This window comes from Pteropus alecto, unplaced genomic scaffold, assembly GCF_000325575.1.
Source record: "Pteropus alecto unplaced genomic scaffold, ASM32557v1 scaffold86, whole genome shotgun sequence".
Lineage (NCBI taxonomy): Eukaryota > Metazoa > Chordata > Mammalia > Chiroptera > Pteropodidae > Pteropus > Pteropus alecto.
The window spans coordinates 25,560,581-25,580,231 of NW_006442109.1; the positions used below are offsets into that span (position 1 = coordinate 25,560,581).

The 19,651-nt window shown below is 35.6% G+C and overlaps 1 protein-coding gene across 5 annotated transcripts in view; it reads right to left on the bottom strand.

Moving 5' to 3' along the window:
• CTDSPL2 (CTD small phosphatase like 2) overlaps positions 1-19,651 on the bottom strand; it is a 74,773-nt gene that overhangs the window by 46,472 nt on the left and 8,650 nt on the right. For all 5 annotated transcript variants that reach the window (XM_006920419.3, XM_015595980.2, XM_015595979.2 and 2 more), the window contains exon 2: positions 1,348-1,557. In XM_006920419.3, the coding sequence (XP_006920481.1) occupies positions 1,348-1,533 (186 nt within the window). In that variant the 5' untranslated portion in view covers positions 1,534-1,557. The remainder of the gene's footprint in view (positions 1-1,347; positions 1,558-19,651) is intronic.

Below are 19,651 nucleotides of genomic sequence, written 5' to 3' on the forward strand. Positions count from 1 at the left end.
CAAAGAAAGTAAATATGAACAGAAGTCAGAAGACACAGGAAAAACCTACTTCTGGTTGTTACCTTTCATAAACAACAAAAAACGGTGACCAAGATGGCGATCCGTATCATATACTGTCCCATAATTAAAACTTTAAATATTTAGCCTAGATAGTGATTGAGGGTTTACATCTGCACATGTGGAAAAAGAAAATATAAGAAAGTAAAGGGTAGATATAGTTTCATTAAGATGAAGAACTTTACAACATTTAGAGCTGTTCAGAGAATGAACTGAGAAAAAAGTAACATTCCCATCAACAAGAGGCTGATGACAACCCATTAGGAATTTATAGATTCAGGAATTCATGTTTTGGAAGAAATCTGATCTTTGTCATACAATAATAACTAGAATACTTTTAGGTTTATGTAAATTAACTCAAAGACACTTTTTAAAAATTCTAATTAAAATTCACAAAAGAAATTTTGTATTATTAGAAAAACAAAATAAAACCATCAAAATAAAAACTCTACAAACACAGAATACTTCTAAATCTTGGCCAATGGTTCACAGTAACTAAGCTATTAGTTATATGACAGCAAAATCTACCACTATGAATAAGTCGCCAGTGATTTACATATTGAAGTGAGAAACTTACATTACAATGAAAAATGTGTCGTAATAGTCCCCGCAAAAAATACAAGAGTAGTAAACAGTGATAAAATCTATATACGATGAATGTTAATACCACTATCCATTTACAGAGTGCATTAAAATTTCTCAAAATGGTTTCTCACCCATTTGCCATCTAATCTGAAAACAACCCTGAGGCAGACAAAGCAGTTGGTATTAGTCCCATTATACTGTTTTCCTGAGGCTCAAAGGAGTAAATGACTCCTCAGATCACTCAAGTTGGTCCAGAGTATGAATCTGGAGCATATGACTCCTGGTCAGCGTCCATTCATTCTTTGATAACTTTGTTTTCTCTTTAATGAAACAATACATTTTCACTGTACAAATGTTTGAATTCAGATAGATAAGTCACCTCCCTAATTAGACAAGGTATTAATAATATTAATGAGAAATTTTCTCTTATTTGAAATGAAAAAAAGTAAGTAAAAATAATTCATGTAAATCAGCTTAAGTAAAAGAGAATTTTCTTTTACTTCCCATAACACTATGCTGAAAAAAACAGAAGGCTAAGTTAAGTAGACTAAAAAATATGTCCATTAAATGTTTGCATGTTAACATAACATCAAAATGTAGACATAGTCCCTTTAAAGTAGGCTCAAGCAATATTAGATTTCTCATCTTTACATGCTTGAAAAAAACTAAACTTCAATTTTAATAAATACAAGGTAAAACCATTACCTTGGGTGTGCTTCCTTTAATGAATTTTTTAATTGAAGACAACAAGCCGGTTTCATTCTTCGGTGGTTTTTCTCCTCCTGAAGGCAGGTTATCATCAACCTCTGAATATTTCCTCTTTGCCCTGGCAGTACGTTGTGTTTGGATTGGATGTGATTGCTGAGAAGCTTTTCTTGTTCTCAGCCTCATCTTTTATGGGTGCCACATGTAAAACTAAAAGAGAAAAATAAAGAGAGTTATTTATTAAAATTAAATCCAGCACACCCATATTTTCCCAGCTTATATAAAAAAAAATCTCTTGGTTAAAAAAAAGTCCAGGTCTCTAAGGGACTGAAATAAAAGAAGTGAAGGGCACTGTGCTTTGAACTTTTTTGTATACGTTATCCCAAGCAACCTTCCCAACAACTTCTGAAATATGATATCCTATGATCGAACACCAAAGAGTATGCATGCTCTTTCCACAGCACTATGCTGTCTCCACCCATGCTGACATTATCATTCATTCACTCAACAGCTATTTATTGAGCACTTACCACATTCAAGGCACTGGGCATGTAGCAAATAGTAAACAAGAGAGGGAAAGTTTTATGTCCTCTGGAGCTCACAATGTAATAGGAAAAAAAAAACCCTCAGTGAATAAATGAATCAATTCTATGAGCACGATTCTAATAATCAACAGTCATACAAGTGTTAATGAGAAGCTGGATCGTTTTGAGGGATTTGATCTTACCATACATACTTTAAAAACTAAATTCACATCAGAAAGAAAATATAAGGCAATTTACTTGAACTCTCTCATTTTATGGATGAAAAAATCAGTGGCTGGTGAAACTGTCCCAAGACTTAGAGGTAATTTAAGACACGCCCTGAGTTAGAATCTGTGAAACAGAATACAAAACCACTAAAGAATTAAGACATATAAATTCCAATCCTACTTCAACCATAGCTAAGCTATAGCCACAATTGTTTTTTCTCACCTGTATAAACAATACATTAATCTTACCATCTTCAGGCTCAAAATGAAAAAGGAATTAGAAAAGGCTATAAAATGTGGAGAACAATTAAGCTACTCATAACAACGGGTACATTAAGAGAAAGTCTAACTCCATTTAAGCACTCTCAACTCCTAAAGGTGTAGAAATTCCTGGACCAATTAGGAAGCTAAAGAAGTTGTCTTTACTAATGTAACATAACTGAATTCACAGAAAAAAAGTTAGAAATCTCTCTTTTTACATATATACTTTATACTACTCTAGTGTAGAGTATCTACTTTAATGACAAAAAACCCTCAAAAGCCCCAAACTCAGGAGATTCACCAGAGTCATCCCAAAATATCCAAAGAATTATTTTTCCCTATCACCAAATGGTACTCAGTTTTAAGTTGCTATCCCCAAATAAAATAAATATTGCCTTTTCTCCCAAAGAGTCAATGTTAACTTCTAAAGAAATTTATCATTCAATGCATTTATCATTTACTTAACTATTTACAATACACTACTCCTTAGGAAATGCATGGAGAATGTTTTAAAAAAAAAAGTTATTTTTAAGCAATTTCTGTAATTTTTTTTCAAGTCTTTTCAAAAATATCTGAGGGTGAACCTACCTTAAATCCAGAATCATTAAATGATTCTAGAAATTAGAAAATTTTATGAAATAATATATCGATATACAATAGGTCTTAAAAGACTAAAGATGTATATAGGTAATCCAGTCTTAGGAGGTTCAGCTCATAAAAATTTAAATAGTTATTGGTCACCTGCTACCAGAATGGTAGTAAAAGGATAAAAACAATCTCTACCACGAGAATCAAAAAGTGCAGGAGGTAAGTATATGTACATATCATAGTATTTAAATAATATGCTAGATCACTCTGAAGAAAGTTCTGGGAAAGATTAGGAGAAAAGTCCTTTGAACTAAAAAAAATGACCAGTGATTATTCACTAGAAAGCAAGAGAAGAATATTTAAAGAAGGAAGCTGAAATGTCCATTCCAATAGTGAGTTGTAAAATGTGTACGTAATAGGTCTGAAAGGGATAGAGCCATCAAGCCCTCATAAACTTTCAAAACTGACCATTCACACAACAAATGAAGAAAATATTTTCAATCTCACATGGAATGTTTACCAAGATAACCCATAAGCTGTAAAATAAGCCTCAGTAAGTTTCAAAGACTAAAATCTTACAAAGTATGTTCTCTCACCACATTATAAGTCAAAAACAAAACAAAAAAATAAAAGTACCAAGTGCCTGGAAACTTAAAACTATATTTATAAATAAATCATAGTCACAAAGAAACCACAAAAATAAATACGAAATATTTTGAACTGAAAAATAACAAAACACCACATCAAAATTTCTGGGATGTAAAAAAGTAGCACTTAGAGAGAAATTACAAACATATATGTACCCAACAACAGAGTCTCAAAATACATGAGTTAAAACTGTCAAATTAAAGTGAAAATAGGTAATTCAATAATAATAGCTGGAAACTTAAATACCCCCACTTTCAATAACGAATAGAACGAGACAAAAATCAACAAAGAAATAGAAGACCTGAACAATTCTCTAGACTTAAAGAGAAATACATAGAACACTGTATCCAACAACAGCAGAGTACATATTCTCACTTTACACAGGACTCTCCTAGTCCTCTAGGAGAGACTACATGCTAGGACACAAAACAAGTCTCAATAAATTTAAAAGGATTGAAATCATACAAATATATGGTCTTCAACCACACTGGAATGAAATTAGAAATTACAAAAAAAGGAAATTTGAGAATTTAACAAACATGCAGAAATTAAACAACAAACTCTTAAATAACTATTGTATAAAGAAAAAAAATCACAATGGAAATTAGAAAATACTTCAAGATGAATGGAAAAAAATATATAACATACCAAAACTTATCAGATGCCCTGAAAGCAGTGCTTGGAGGGCAATTTCTAGCTGTAAATGCTTGTATTAAAATAAGACCTCGAATCAATAACAAAATCTTCTACTTTAAGAAACTAGAAAAAGAAAACTAAATCTAAAGCAGACAGAATTTAAAAAATTATAAAAGCAGACATAACCCACATAGATATTTAAAAAAAGGAAAAATCAGTGAAGCCAAAAAAGCTGGTTCTTTGAAAAGATCAATGAAATTCACAAACCTTTAGTAATACTCGCCAAGAAAAGAGAAGACTCAGCCTTCTAAAATCAGGAGTGAAAGAAGGGACATTAATATCAATACTACAGAAATTAAAAAAAAAAAAAGATTATAAGGCAATACTATGAACACATATACATGAACAAATTAAATAGCCTATATGGAAGTGGACAAATGTCTAGGAAGACAAGACTAAAATGTACTCGGAAAAAATCGAAAATCTGACAGGTTCACAAGTAAAGACTGAATTAGTAATAATAATAAAAAAAAAAATTCCACAATGAAAAGCCCAGGACCACATGGCTTCTCTGGTGAATTTTACCTAATCCTCAAACTCTTTAGAAAAATTGAGGAACACCTCCCAACTCAATCTGTGAGGCCAGCATTACCCTGATACCAAAGTCAAAGACACTAGCAGAAAACTACAGGTTAATATCCCTTAGGAACACAGATGCAAATATCCCCAACAATATACTAGCAAACTAAATCCAGCAACTTAATTTAAAAAAAGTACACACCAGGAATAAGTGGGATTTATCCCAGGAATGCAAGAATGATTTAATATATAGAGAGCAATCAATATAACGCATTTAAAAAAAGAAAAAGAAAAAAAATCCACAAGATCATTTGACCAAAATCAACACTCTTTTACAACAGTAAGACTCAACAAACCAGGAATAAAAAGGAACTTCTTCAATCTGAAAAAAAAAGCTATCTATGAAAAACCCACAGCTAACATCCTATTTCATAGTAAAAAACTAAATGCTTTCCTCCTAAGGTCAAAAATAAGGTAAGGTGTCTACTCTCACCATTTCTATTCAATATTTTACTGGAGATTTCAACCAGGCAATTAGGCATGAAAAAGAAATCCATGTGAGAAAGGAAAAAGTAAAACTATCTCTTTGTAGAAGCCATGGCCATGTATAAAGAATAACTATAAAACCAAAAACCAGGTAAACTAGACTTCATAAAAATAAGTTTTCTGTTCACCAAAAGACAAGAAAATCAAAAGGCAAGCAACAAATTGAGAGAAAATTCACAAACATATATCTTGTAAAGTACATGTATGCAGAATGTATAAAGAAATTCTAAAACACAAAGAGACAAAGCAGCCAATAGAAAAAATAGACGAAAGATCTGAGAGGACACTGTAAAAACTAGATGACTGGCCACAAGCATATGAAATGGTACTCAACATTATTCATCATCAGATATGCAAGTTCTGCTGGTGGGTTTTTGGTAAAAGTTGAGCAATTTCTAATAAACGACACCTAGCCCTTTGATCGAGTATGTTCATTTCCAAGTTTGTAATCCAAGAGAAATGTAAACATGTTCACAACAACATATTTTTACAAAATTGTTCCTGACAGCTTTATTTACAATAGCCCTGAACTGGTAACAGTGAAAATGCTCAGCAAAAGAAAGATGAACATTGTGGCGCTTTCATACAATGGAATAATAATCAGAATTAGAGAGCAACATTACTAATATCATTAACAGGAAAGAATCTCATAGACATGCTGAGCAATGGCACACACAAGAGTACATATCTGATGACCATTAAAAGAAATTCTAACAGGTAAAAATAATCTAAGGAGAAAAATATCAGAATCGAAGTTGTTTTGAGTAAAGGAAATGTCCTATATGGATGTGGATCTATTTGTCAAAACTTACAGCTAAGATCTATATTTTTCAATGTATGTAAATTTTACCTAAACACCTGTAAAAAGTTCTTATAACAATAACCACCAATCAGGTAGGAGGAAGTTGGGAGTGGGTGGAGGTATAGATCCAACAAGACAAAATGTTAATTACCGAAACCAAGTAATGGTTGTACAGGGAATTAATACCATTGTTTACTTTTTGTATATTTGATATTTTCCACTAAAAAAATAACAAGAAAAAACCCTGACTACCAGAACTACTGACAGGGTTCAACAATGAAAAGAAACTGCTGAATAAAGTCAAAACAGAGTAGGATAGGATCAAATGAGAAAAGAAAAGAGAATGTCTAGAAAAAATTGAAAAGAGAAACATAAACTAAGCCATCTCAGAGGGCAAGTCCCCATATTTTTGAACATTATAAGAAAGCTCCTTTTAAGTCAATAACTATCTTGAATCAAACCTCCTCCTAAAACTTCAGGAAAACAAATTTCATATTAAAAAGTAACAGAAATTAGATCAGAGCCCATATGGTTATCATTAAAGAAAAAGAGAGAATAAAATCCCTAACTTCCTACAGATAATAAAATTACAAATGATAAGACCACAAAAACAAAACACAACTATTTCAAGCAAACTTAAAGACACTATTACAAGAGGAGAGGCAGATGAAGTGGCAGAACTCAGAAAAAAATATAAAAGCAAAGAAAAAAGTCATTTCAGAAACGAAGACTAAAAAAGAAGGAACAAAAGAAGTAAACACACACAGCAGATAAAGGAATATTTCCAAACATTAAAAAAAGAGTAAAAGAAACTGACAAATATTAGTTAAAGGTCAGATACTCAAAAGTAAACAAGAAAACTCTCCAGAAATAGAAAAAGTTTAAAACCATGTATTAAAAGACACAGACCTGAGACTAGCAACCCAGAATGACAAATACTAAGACATAGTCTAGTATGAATTACTAGAACTTTAAATTACTAAACTTTAGGGGGGAAAAAATTGCCATATGTAGGTAAACTTTTTCACATAGAACCAGACGACAGTAAAAATTTTAGACTTGTAGACTCCAGCATGAAAGTCATATCCAATTCAAATGTCAGCATCCAGATCTATGCTCACTGGTTTCCATATTGTCTATGCCATTGTCTGGGGATGCTCCACTCTCCTATCCTCTCACCTGCAAGTTCAGATGATTTGGCAAGCTGAGAGAACTGGCAGCTTTGAGCTCACCGTAAAAAGAGACTCACGTGATTTAGAGCAGTTGGGCAATGACCACATTCACTGGTGTCATCAGGATTAGTGACAATTTTGGTATAAGTGAACTAGGAGGGCCAACAGCTCCACTAGCCTTAAGTTGCAGGGATTGCTGGGACAACCATATTGCTGGCTAAGGATGCACACATGCACAGCAGAGACTAAACCCTACAGATACACATATGAACAAAGGAGATATGAAATATACCAGTGGAAATAAGAGCTGGAACAGACTTAGAAAAGGCCTGAACTTTGAATGTGCTCTCCAAACAGACCCACAAGCAAAGGGAAAAGCCTTACTGTGCAAGATATCTGATCATAAGCTGAACAGCAAAACTATACAGACACAGGGGTATGCCCTAGTAAGCCAAGTTTAAAATTTAAAACAAGATTTTTTAAAAAGTGGCTGCATACTGCAGGGAGATACATTTAATAGATTTTGCCTGTGGAAGTAACTAAATAAACAACAACCTTCCGGGGGAAAAATTCTGAATCCAGAGTGGCTATATTAACTAAAATGGCCAGTTTTCAAAAAAAGTTAGGAGATATGCACAGAAACAGGAACATATGACCCATATTTAGGGGGGAAATGCGGTAAATATGTATTAAGTGCCAGGTTTACAACTCAAGGAGAATAGGTAACTGAACAGACTACATAAGACAAAATTCATTCTTTATCCCTTACGAGTTTGAGAAAGTCTCTATTTCAGGTACACATCTTAAGTTCTTTCTGATTACAAAACATATAATATTAGAAAACTTTAAAAGCACAGAAATATATGAAAAGGGCTCACATAATTCCTCAACACAGAAATAACTGAAATGTGGGTATATATTACTCTACTTGTTTAAATACGTATAAATGTTTTAATCAATAGTTAGAACTATACTACATGCAGAATGTTATGACATTTTCCCTCCTTTAGACCATAAACTCCTTAACTAACGCTTTTTTAAAAAAACCTGAGAATATAATTTTTAATGGCCACATAATAGTCCAACATACAGATAAATATTCTATAATTTACACAATGACTGACTTGTTGAAAATTATTCAATTACCAACAACATGTCCTCAAATGTAGGAACTTTGTACATAAATTTCAGTCCACATTTGATTTTTTAAGATAGTTTCTTAGAGTGACTTTATTAGGTTAAAGATTATTAACATTTGGTAGTACCTCTAGAAATACAAAAATGGTTTTAACCACAGGATACAAAAGAGTGCCTATATAGCTGAATCTTGCACATCAAAATTTATTTTTCATTTTTAAGTTTGCTAATTGAAAGTAAAAATTATCTTAAATTGTAATCATAACTAGTAACCTAATATTTTAATTATATTTATAGGCCACCTCTGATTACCATTTTAAGTGCCTGTGCATGCCCCTTTCACGTTTTTCTTCTAAGAATGTAAAACCCTAAAGGAGAAAAAGACATCAGTTCAACCTTCCCAAACAAAGCAGAAATCTCACAGGTAGCATTCCTCTCTAAAGGTAACCTAGAATCTGCTTGGATGTTTAAGCTCACTACTTCATAATGCGAATATTTTAATGTTAGATGAGTCCTAACCAAAAATTTTTTAAAACTGTACTGAATAAAAATCCTGCAAAGATGTACTGCCAATTTTTTTATTTAATGAAAAAGGATTTCTAAGAATTTAACTCTAGCAACTTGGTAAAAACAATTTTCCTTGTTTTAAACCTAAAAGTTTTAAAAATTTTCATTTTAATGCTTAAAAACAGATATAACTTTTTTAAATTTACCAATTATGACTTAATTTAGAAGAGTTTAGATATTTGCATTATTTCTGTCGCAATTCCCCCAAATAATGAGTCTATATTTAATATTTTAAAAAGTAATGTTTTCCCAGGGACCAATAAGTATTTGCTCAATTTAATCTCTTGTCATTTTCTGCAAATTATTAAAATTCTAAAATAAAGGCTTAAATGTCCATGCTTACCTGAATACTGAAACATAACCCAACCAAGTATACACCCCAAAGTACTGTGTGAAAAGTACTGTCTTAGAAAACAAACCCTCAACCTATTTTTTCAAAAACAAAGTACCTATTTTAATTAAATTTATCTGAACACAGAAAAGATTAGTGATATATAACCAACAGTTGTTCTTTATTAACTGCTTTGTGCAAAGCACTGTCCTAAGAACTTTTACAGATGGTACCTAACTTATGATAGTGTGAAAGTCATAAGCATTTCGTAAAAACTACTTCAAATTTAAAATTTTCATTGCCTTACAGACTAGCAATATACAGCAACAGTGAGCCAACAGCTCCCAGCCAGCCACATGATCAGGAGGATAAATAATCAACACATCTACAATTATTTTGTACCCATACAACCACTGTTTTTTACTTTCAGTACAGTATTCAATAAATTACATGAGGTATTTGATGCTTTATTATAAAACAGGCTTTAAGTTAGATAATTTTTCTCAAATGTAGGCTAATGGTCTGTACACATTGAAAGTAGGCTAGACTAAGCTATGATGTTTGGTAAGTTGTTATTACTTTCACTTACTATGTTTTCAACTTATGATGAGTTTATTGTAACGTAACCCCATTATAAGTCAAGGCAGATCTGTAATAAATTAGTCAGTATTTTCAAAAACATGGTTCAGCTAATGATCAGATATCTTGCACAGTAAGGCCTATCCCTTTGCCTATGGGTCTGTGTGGAGAGAACATTCAAAGTTCAGGCCTTTTCTAAGTCTGCTCCAGTTCTTATTTCCACTGGTGTATTTCCTATCTCCTTTGTTCATATGTGTATTTGTCCATTATATCCAATTTATGACTGAGAAAAATAAAGTGGAGAAAATGGCAAAAGTGTTTTAAGTAACAATTTCCAGATATCATCAATAAAAATAACTGGCAAAAGAAGAATATTTATCACTAACAAAAAATCTTAATTAAAAAGTTACTAAAAATTCTAATTTCCCATTTTTCTCTAAAGATTGTTTTTTACATCTGCTCTTTTTTTTCTAACTTGTCATTCACAAAGGGTGATCTTCTTGAGGGTTCTGGCTATGCGAAGCATTAAAATAGAATCGACCAAAAGCACAAGTAACAAAAGGAAAAAAGATAAATTGGACTACATCAAAATTAAAACTTTTGTGCATTAAAAGACACTATCAACAGTGAAAAGTCAACCCATCAACAGAGTGAAATGAGAGAAAATATATGCAAATCATCTCTCTCATAGGAGGTTAAGCCTGAACATATTTTTAAAAACTCCTGTGCTCAATAACAAAAAAGAAAAATTTGATTAAAAACTGGGCAAAAGACTTGAACACACATTTTTCCAAAGAAGAAAAACAAATGGCCAACAGGTATATGAGAAAATGTTCAACATCATTAATCATCAGGGAAATGCAAATCAAAACCACAATGAGATATTGTTTCATACCTGTCAGGATGGCTATTTAAAAAAAAAAAGAAAAAAAGACAAGTGTTGGGGAGAATGTGGAGAAACTGAAATTCTTGTGCACTGTTGGTGGAAATGCAAAATGGCACAGCCACTGTGGAGAATGCTATAGCAGTTCTTCAAAAATTTAAACATGAAACTACCACATGATCTAGCAATTCTACTTCTATGTATGTACTCCAAAGAAGTGAAAGAACAAGGACTCAAATAGATATCTGTATAACCACATCCACAGTAGCATTATTCACAGTTGTCAAAGGCAGAAGCAAAAGTGTCTATCGACAGATGAATGGATAAACAAAGCATGGTATATACACAAGATGGAATATTATTCAGCCTTAAAAAGGAAATTCTGGGGAGTTCTGATAAAGATGGCAAATGCTGCACTTGCCTCCTCTCACGACCACATCAAAATTACAACTGCACTACAGAACCATCATTGAGAATCACCTGAAGTCTAGCTAAATAAAGTCTTATAACTAAGAATATACCAAAGTCACATGGAGACTGGCAGGAGTAGTGGAGACATGGAACGGGTTGGTCCCACATCCACGTGCAGCCATTTAAAATCAGGAGGGAGGCCGAATGTCCCTGACTGGAATTCCAGTCTTCCAGAGACACAAGACGAGAAGCGGAGAGGTGGGGGGGAAAATGGCGTAGATGATAGAGGCTCTGTTCATTCCTCTGGCAACCAAATCAAGGTTGTGACAAAAACAAGGAGCAAACAGTAAGGAAAAATCACCTAGGATCTAGATGAACAAGCCATACAACTAGGGAGAAATCTAAGAAATCACCCTGCAATGGCAGAAGGTAGGACAGAGGGAGGATGTGAGGCTACCCAGTCCCGAGCAGTTGAGTGGGACAGAGGCTGCGGCAGCTGGCAGCTGTAGACGCCTCTTAAAGGGGCCATGTCCGTGAGCAGGCTTTCACAGTGATGGACCTGCTAGCTCTAAGTACCAGTGCCGGTTCAGCTGCATGGGTTGGGGCACCAGGGACTTACAGGGGGACACTGAGTTGTCAGAGTGAGGGCCAGAGGCAAGATTCTGCCCTGGGCAGAAGTGCAAGAAGTCCAATGTTCCCCTGATGAGCCCTCCTCACATCCAGTGCTTGGACTCAGTGCCACCATAGCAGAGATGTCATCAAACTAGATATTAGAGGTTGCTCCGCCCAGAGGACTCATTGAAACTCCACCTCCCCCAACTTGAGGCCCCATCCAAGCCACAGGTGTATTTCTGAGAGTCAGGTGCTCCTTGCTGAGCAGCGCCTAGACTCACATTGGTGGTAGCTGGCCTCGACTTCTGGTGTGGCCTTTTGAGGCAACTATAAGCACAGCATCTATGGACTGCTTGCTGAATCTTAACAGGTGGCCCCGGAGGGGTACAGGCTTGGGCTAAATTTGGCCTACAGCTGAACCTTTCCTTCTCAGGCCTGTGCTACTGGACACCTACTTCGCAAAGCTGCACTAATAAGACCAGGAGACTTAGGAGCTCTACTTAGTACATAGAAACAGACACAGAAGGCAGCTCAAATGGAAAGACAAAGAAACAGAAACCATATGAGAAAACAGAACAGAGAACCAGAAATAATGGAGTCAAGCAATCTAACAGATGCAGAGTTCAAAACACAGGTTATAAAGATGCTCAATGAACTTATGGGAAGTGTAGATGAATTCAGTGAGAATTCAACAGAGATTAAGAAAAACATAAAAATGGAAATGGAATTATAAAAGGGAACCAGTCAGAAATGAAGAACACATTATTTGAAGTGAGAAGTATTGTAAATGGAATAAACAAAGTGAACAGAGAAGAGGATCAGATGACCTATAGAGAGAATGAGAAAGCCAAGGGCACTCAATCAGAATGGCAAGGAAAAAAAAGCCAAGACTATAATAATAGTTTAAGGAGCCTATGGGACACTATTAAAGGTAAAAATAGCCATGTCATCGGGGTACCTGAGGGAAAACAAGATGTTGAAGAGCTATTTGAAGAAATAATGATGGAAAACTTCCCTAACCTGGTGAAGGAAATAGACATAAAACCTCAGGAAGCTCAGACAGTCTCCAAAACCAGGAACCCAAAAGAGGTCCACACCAAGACACATCACAATTAAAATGCCAAAGGTTAAATACAAAGAGATAATCTTAAAAGCAGCAAGAAAAGTAGTTAGTTACCTACAAGAGAGCACCCATAAGACTGACAGCTGATTTCTCAAAAGAAACTATACAGGACAGAAGGGCTTTACACAAAATATTCGACATGATGAAAACCCAGGATCTACAACCAAGAATAGTTTATCCAGCAAAGCTATCGTTTAGAGTCGAAGGACAGATAAAGAGTTTCCCAGACAAAAACAAGCTAAAGGAATTTATCATCGCCAAGCCAGTATTACAGGAAATTTTGGAGGGATTTCTTTAAGAAGAAAAAACATGTATCAAAAACAGGAATAAAGAATGGTAACAACTATATTCCTATCAACAAGTTCCTCAAATAGAAAAGAATTAAGTACTTCAACCAAAAGACGAAGTGGCTGAATGGATAAGAAAACAAGACCCTTACATATGCTGCCTACAAGAGACTCACTTCAGATTAAAAGGCACACACAGAGTAAAAGAAAGGGGATGGAAAAAGATATTGCCTTGATGGACCCAGAAGGTATTGTGCTGAATGAAATGGGTTGCATAGAAAAAGACAAATATCACATGATTTCATGTACATGTGGAATCTAACAAAATCAACAACAACAAAGCAGAAATAAACTCATAGATACAGAGAATATTCTGAAGGATACTAGATGGGAGGGAAGTTGGGGGGCCAAAAAAAGCAAAGGTATTAAGACAAATGGGTACAAATAGGTAGCTGCAGAATAGAAATGGACATATAGAGTGTAGCATGGGGAAGATGGTTAATAATGTTGAAATAAATATGTAAGGGGAAGAAGGGTACTAGATTTAGTGGATGATCACTTTCCAAGTTATGTGCATCTCTGATCTCTATGCTATACAACTGAAACTGGTATATTATTGTATGCCAACTATAATTGAAAAAAAAAAAAACCTCACTGAATTGTACAATGTAAATACAAGCAACTAATTGTCTATTATATTTCACTAAAGACCAAAAAATAAAGATAAAACAAGGAGAGATACATCAGCTGCAGAGGTCCCCCTAGAGGAGAGGTCCCAGACCCACACCGGGTTTCCCCAGCCCAGGGTTCCAGTGCCAAAAGACAAGTTTCCACAACTTCTGGCTGTGAAAACCAATGGAGATTGTGACTGAGTGAGACAGGGCTGCTGGAGTCCCAGGCATTTCTTTTAAAGGGGCCACATGCAGACTTACCTGCTGACAGATTCACTGCCTCTGAGCTGCAGCACTGACGCAGCAGCTTGAAAGGTAAAAGGCACCAGGGACATCCAGGGAGGAACTGAACTGTCTGGCTTCAGTGCGAGGGCTAGAAGGGACCTTCCACCCAGATAGAAGTACTAGCAGAAGCCACTGTTCCTTTGTTGGGTGCTCCCCCAACCCAGCATGCAGACGCAGGTGGGCACCATGTCTGAGTCTCCGACATAGCTAACACTGTTCTCCACACCCTAGTGATTCCCTGAGACCCTGCCCCATCCAACCCACTTCCAGTGGCTTTTCCATACAGTCTGTCTTGGCTCATGCTGCAGACTTACCAAAACCCTCTCAAAAGTTCACAAACCTCAAACAAGCAACACTGGGCCTCTTGCTAAGCAGCCCCAAGCCCTGCACAGGTGGAAGCTGGCCTCGGTTTGCAGCTTAGCCTCTCCCATGCACCTCCAAGCCCAGCACAAGTGGCAACCATCTGAAGATCACTTTGTAGCTCATACCAAGTAACCCCAGAACCAACACACCCAGTGACCAGCTTCAGACCACACCAGAGGATCCCCCAACCACCTCCACAAATCACACACCCAAAGGGCAGACTGGGAAGGTACCAGAGCCCTGCTACAGCAAATCCTGCTCTATAGGGTCAGCTCCTGCACAAGAGCTCCTCCACTGTAGTAATGGACTGTCCTCACAACCAATCAGCCTGAAGATCAATCTCTCCTACTGATGTGCAAACAGCAACAAAGGCTCAACTAAAACAGGAGGGCAGACACAACTCACGCATGGTACACATCTGAAGCAACCAGCTCAGGTGACAAAGGAGACTGCACCATTAGACCCCCCAGGACACCTACTACATAAGGCCACTCAACTAAGACTGGAGGACATAGCAGCTCTACCTAATAAACACATACAGGGAGGTAGTCAAAATGGGTAGACAATGAAACATGTCCCAAATGAAAGAACAGAACAAAGTTACATTAAAAGGACTAAACAAAATGGAGACAAGCAATCTGCCAGATGCAGAGTTCAAAATACTGGTTCTAAGGATGCTCAATAATCTCAGTGAGAACTTCAACAAAGAGATAGAAAACATAAAAATAGATATAAAAACACACAAAAAAATGAATAACTGAAATGAATATTACATTAGAGGAAATCAACAGTAGATCAGATGAAGCAGAGGATCAAATTAATAATTTGGAAGATAAGGTAGCAAAAGCCATCCAATCGGAGCAGCAACAAGAAAAAAGAATCTAGAAAAATGAGGATAGTTTAAGGGGCCTCTGGGACAACATCAAGCATACCAACATTCTCATCATAGGAGTACCAGAAGAAGAGAGCAAGAAATTGAAAACCTATTTGAAGAAACAATAATGGAAAAACCTGGTGAAGGAAACTGACATACAAGCGGAAGAAGCTCAGAGAGTCCTCATACAAAACAAACTCAAACAGGTCCACACCAAGAAACATCATCACTAAAATGCCCAAGATAAAGACAAAGAGAGAATGTTAAAAGCAGCAAGATAAAAGCAGTTACTTCCAACAAGAGAGCTTCCATAAAACTGTCAACTGATTTCTCATCAGAAACTTTGCAGGCCAGTAGGGATTGGCACAAAATATTAAAAGTAATGGAAAGGCAAGGTCCTAAAACCAAACTGTACCCAGCAAAGCTATCATTTAGAGTCGAAGGACATTTAAAGAGCTTACCAGACAAGAAAAAACTAAAGGAGTTCATTACCAATAAACGAGTATTACAAGAAATGTTAAAGAGACTTCTTTAAGAAAAAAAAAAAGTATGAATAATAAAGTGGCAATAACTACATATCTATCAACAATTAAATGTAAATGGATTAAATGCTCCAATCAAAAAACCTAAGGTGGCAGAATGGGTAAGAAAACAAGACCCTTACATATGCTGCCAACAAGAGACTCATTTCAGATCAAAGAACACAGACTGAAAGTAAAGGCATAGAATAAGGTATTTCATGATAATGGGGGGAGAAAAGCTGAGTAGCAATACTTATATCAGACAAAACAGGCTTTAAAACAAAGGCTTAACAAGAGACAGAGCAGCACCCAGTAATCCTACTTCTGGGTATTTATTCAAAGAAACCCAAAACACTACTTTGAAGGGATATGTGCTTGCATATGTTCACTGCAGCACTATTTACAATAGCCAAGATATGGAGGCAACCTGGGTGTCCATTAATGAATGAATGGATAAAGCAGAGGTGGTACATATATACAATAGGATATTAACCAGCCATAAAAAAAAGATTGAAATCTTGCCATCTGCAACAACATGGATGGACCTAGAGTGTACTGTGCTGAGTGGAGTAAGTCAAAGACAAATGTCATATAATTTCATTTATATGTGGAATCTAAAGAACATAAAAAAAGAAACAAAGTCATACATATACAGAGAACATTTTGATGGTTGCCAAATGGGAGTGGGGTTGGGGGAATGAATGAAAAAGAAGAAGAGATTAAGAAGTACAAATTAGTAGTTACAAAACAGTCATTGGGATATAAAGTAGAGCATAAGGAATATAGTCAACAATATTCTAGTTATTAGAATATTGTTCCTTATGCTCTACTTTACATCCCAACGACTAGTTACAATATTCTAATTATTAGAATATTGTTGACTATATTCCTTATGCTCTAGTACCCATCTGACACCATACTTATTAGAATAATACTATTCTAATAAGTATGGTGTCAGATGGGCACTAGACTTATAGGGGTGATCGATCACTTTGTAAGTTATATAAATGTAATCACTACGTTGTATACCTGAAACTAATATAATACTGTATGTCAAGTGTAATTAAAAATAAAAAGATTACAAATAAAATAAAATGAAGATCATTTAAAAATAAAAAAAAAAAGAATGCTGGAAAATGCTACTGCTTGAATGAATCTTGAGGACATAATGCTAGGTAAAAGAAGCCAGTCATGAAAGGACAACTACTGCATGATTTCACTTATATCAGGTAACTACAGTAGTCAAACTATAGAGACAAAGTAGAATGGTGGTTGCCAGGATCTGAGGGAAGAAGGGGAAAGAGGGTTATTGTTTAACAGATGTGGAGTTTCAGTTTGGGAATATGAAAAAGTTCTGGCGGTGGACAGTGGTAACGGCTGCACGAGATGAATATACTTAATAACACCAATCCGAACATTTAAAAATGGTTAAAATGGTTAATTTTATGTTATCTATATTTTACCACAATTAAAAAAAACCTTTAGCTCTCCATCTCTTTTTCCAAGCTACTAATGACAGTGTAAGGTAAAGGTTTCCAACAGAATGAGAGACAGGGACTCTTCTTTCTTTTTCCTTTTTTAATAAACTACAGTGAAAAGGGAAAGGATAAAATGGGGATAGAAGTAAAGTACACAATAAGAGACCAAGTAAAATTTGCCCTGCTATTCTGCCTTTTAAATATTTACTTCTTATAAGAAATAACAAAATAACCTACAGACAAAAAAATAATGGATTATCAGGTACACAAAGCGCAGAAATATTTCATCTAAATTCTGGATTAAAAAATTCAGTATATATGTTTTTTCTGGGCATTTCTTAATAGGAAATGGAAGGATAAGCAGGATTGGAAGAAAGAAGAGTTCTGGGAAAAGACAACAAAAATTGTAGAAGGCACTGACCACGAGATAGTCTGCGGGTGGGGTGGGGGGGAGGAGATCCACAGTGTTTAGGGAAGAGGAAAAGGCAATCTAGGGCCAGTTGAGGAATTACTCTCTTTTTTTACTATCAGTCTAGCCAATCTGAATGCTTTCCTTTGGTCTAAACCAAGAGAAAGCAAGGGAGGAGTTTATACCAAGGAACCTGAGGCCAAAATCACAGAATTACAAACTACAGCTCCATAAAAGAAAGAAGAGCTCCTCTGGCTAACTGGAGTTTTGCCTACGCAATAGAAAGCCAGAAAAAATGCCTAACAATGAAAACTGGATAAACTATAAAACTAAACTTTTCTTCAATCTATTAGAGAGCTAAGGACTCAAGGTAACCAAATAAAGATCCAAGAAAAGACAAACCCTTCATAGGAGAGAGAAGATGTAAGCACTGGCTCACCTGTGGCAGAGCAAGGGAAAAGACAGTGGTACTATAAAAGCAGGTAATAAGAATTCATCTAAAATTGTTAATAAACTCCTAAAGACAAAGTATGGGCTAGCATAAGCATGTATATTATTTCTGGGGAGCTGCAGACACAACAGGAATCCAAATCTGTTTGTAAGGCCTTTGCCACAGACCTCCACCAAATACATTATGAGACCATGAGACTAAGGAGAGTCTTCCACTGTGGTGCAAGACTGGAAGAGGGGAGCGGTATCTATTATGGAAAAAATATTCAAAGGCTTAACTGGATCATTCTCCCTTTATCGAACAAAAACTTTAAGGCCAGGGAGGGGCAGCAAGTCCAGTCACTCCAGGGGCACAACTGAAAACACTGTAAAGGATGAGGGTACAGTAAAAGACTGTAACCAGTAGAAGAGGAGCAGGAAATAATCTTGGGCCCAGGATCTTACACCAATGCCATTAGAGATCTCCTATCACTTAGGCAGGATCAAGAAACTCTTGCAAACAAGACTGGAAAAGATACAAGGCCTGGTTTGGCAAAAAGGGATAATATCACTGACAGAGGCCCACTCCTGACGCCCAGACACACAGGGCCTATCCAAGATTGAGACTGGACCAGAACAGAGACGTTCCTGATTCCACCACTAGGCTAACAAATATTGATTAACACAATAGTCTACCACTGGGAGAGAGTCAGAAACATCTAGATTCTACATAAAGGCACAAGCACTCAGGAAAAGCCAAAAACTGAGTCAACAGGAAAACTGAGAAACACTTCCCCATACCTCAAACTTCTAGCCTAAGCACAAAGCTACATTAGAGAAATTTGAAGCCACTTAAAGTATTCTTTGTAACAACAAAACTGAAACTCAGCCTAACTCCATCCCCTACACTAAAAGTCCAGGTATGTAATTTTCTAGGTATAAATACTATGTACTTAATCTTTACTGCACTATTCATGATATCTAGGCTTCAATAAAACATTGCAAGATACAAAAAAAAAAGGAAGAAAAATCAGCCCACTGTTAAGAGACAAAGCATTCAAGAGAAAAATCAATAAGGTCAAAAACAGAAAACTAATGAAACCAAAAGTTGATTTTTAAAAAAAAGATCAGTAAACTGATAAACCTCTAGCAAGACAGGAAGGAAAAAAAGGGACAAGACACATATTACCAGTATTGGGATGGAAACGTGAACATCACTACATATCTTACAGACTTTAAAAGAAAAATGGAGTATTACAACTTCATGCCCATACATTCAAAAATTTAGATGATCAAATTCCTCAAAAAATATGAACCACCGAAGCTCGTGCAAGAATAGATAACCTAATCATTTCTGTATC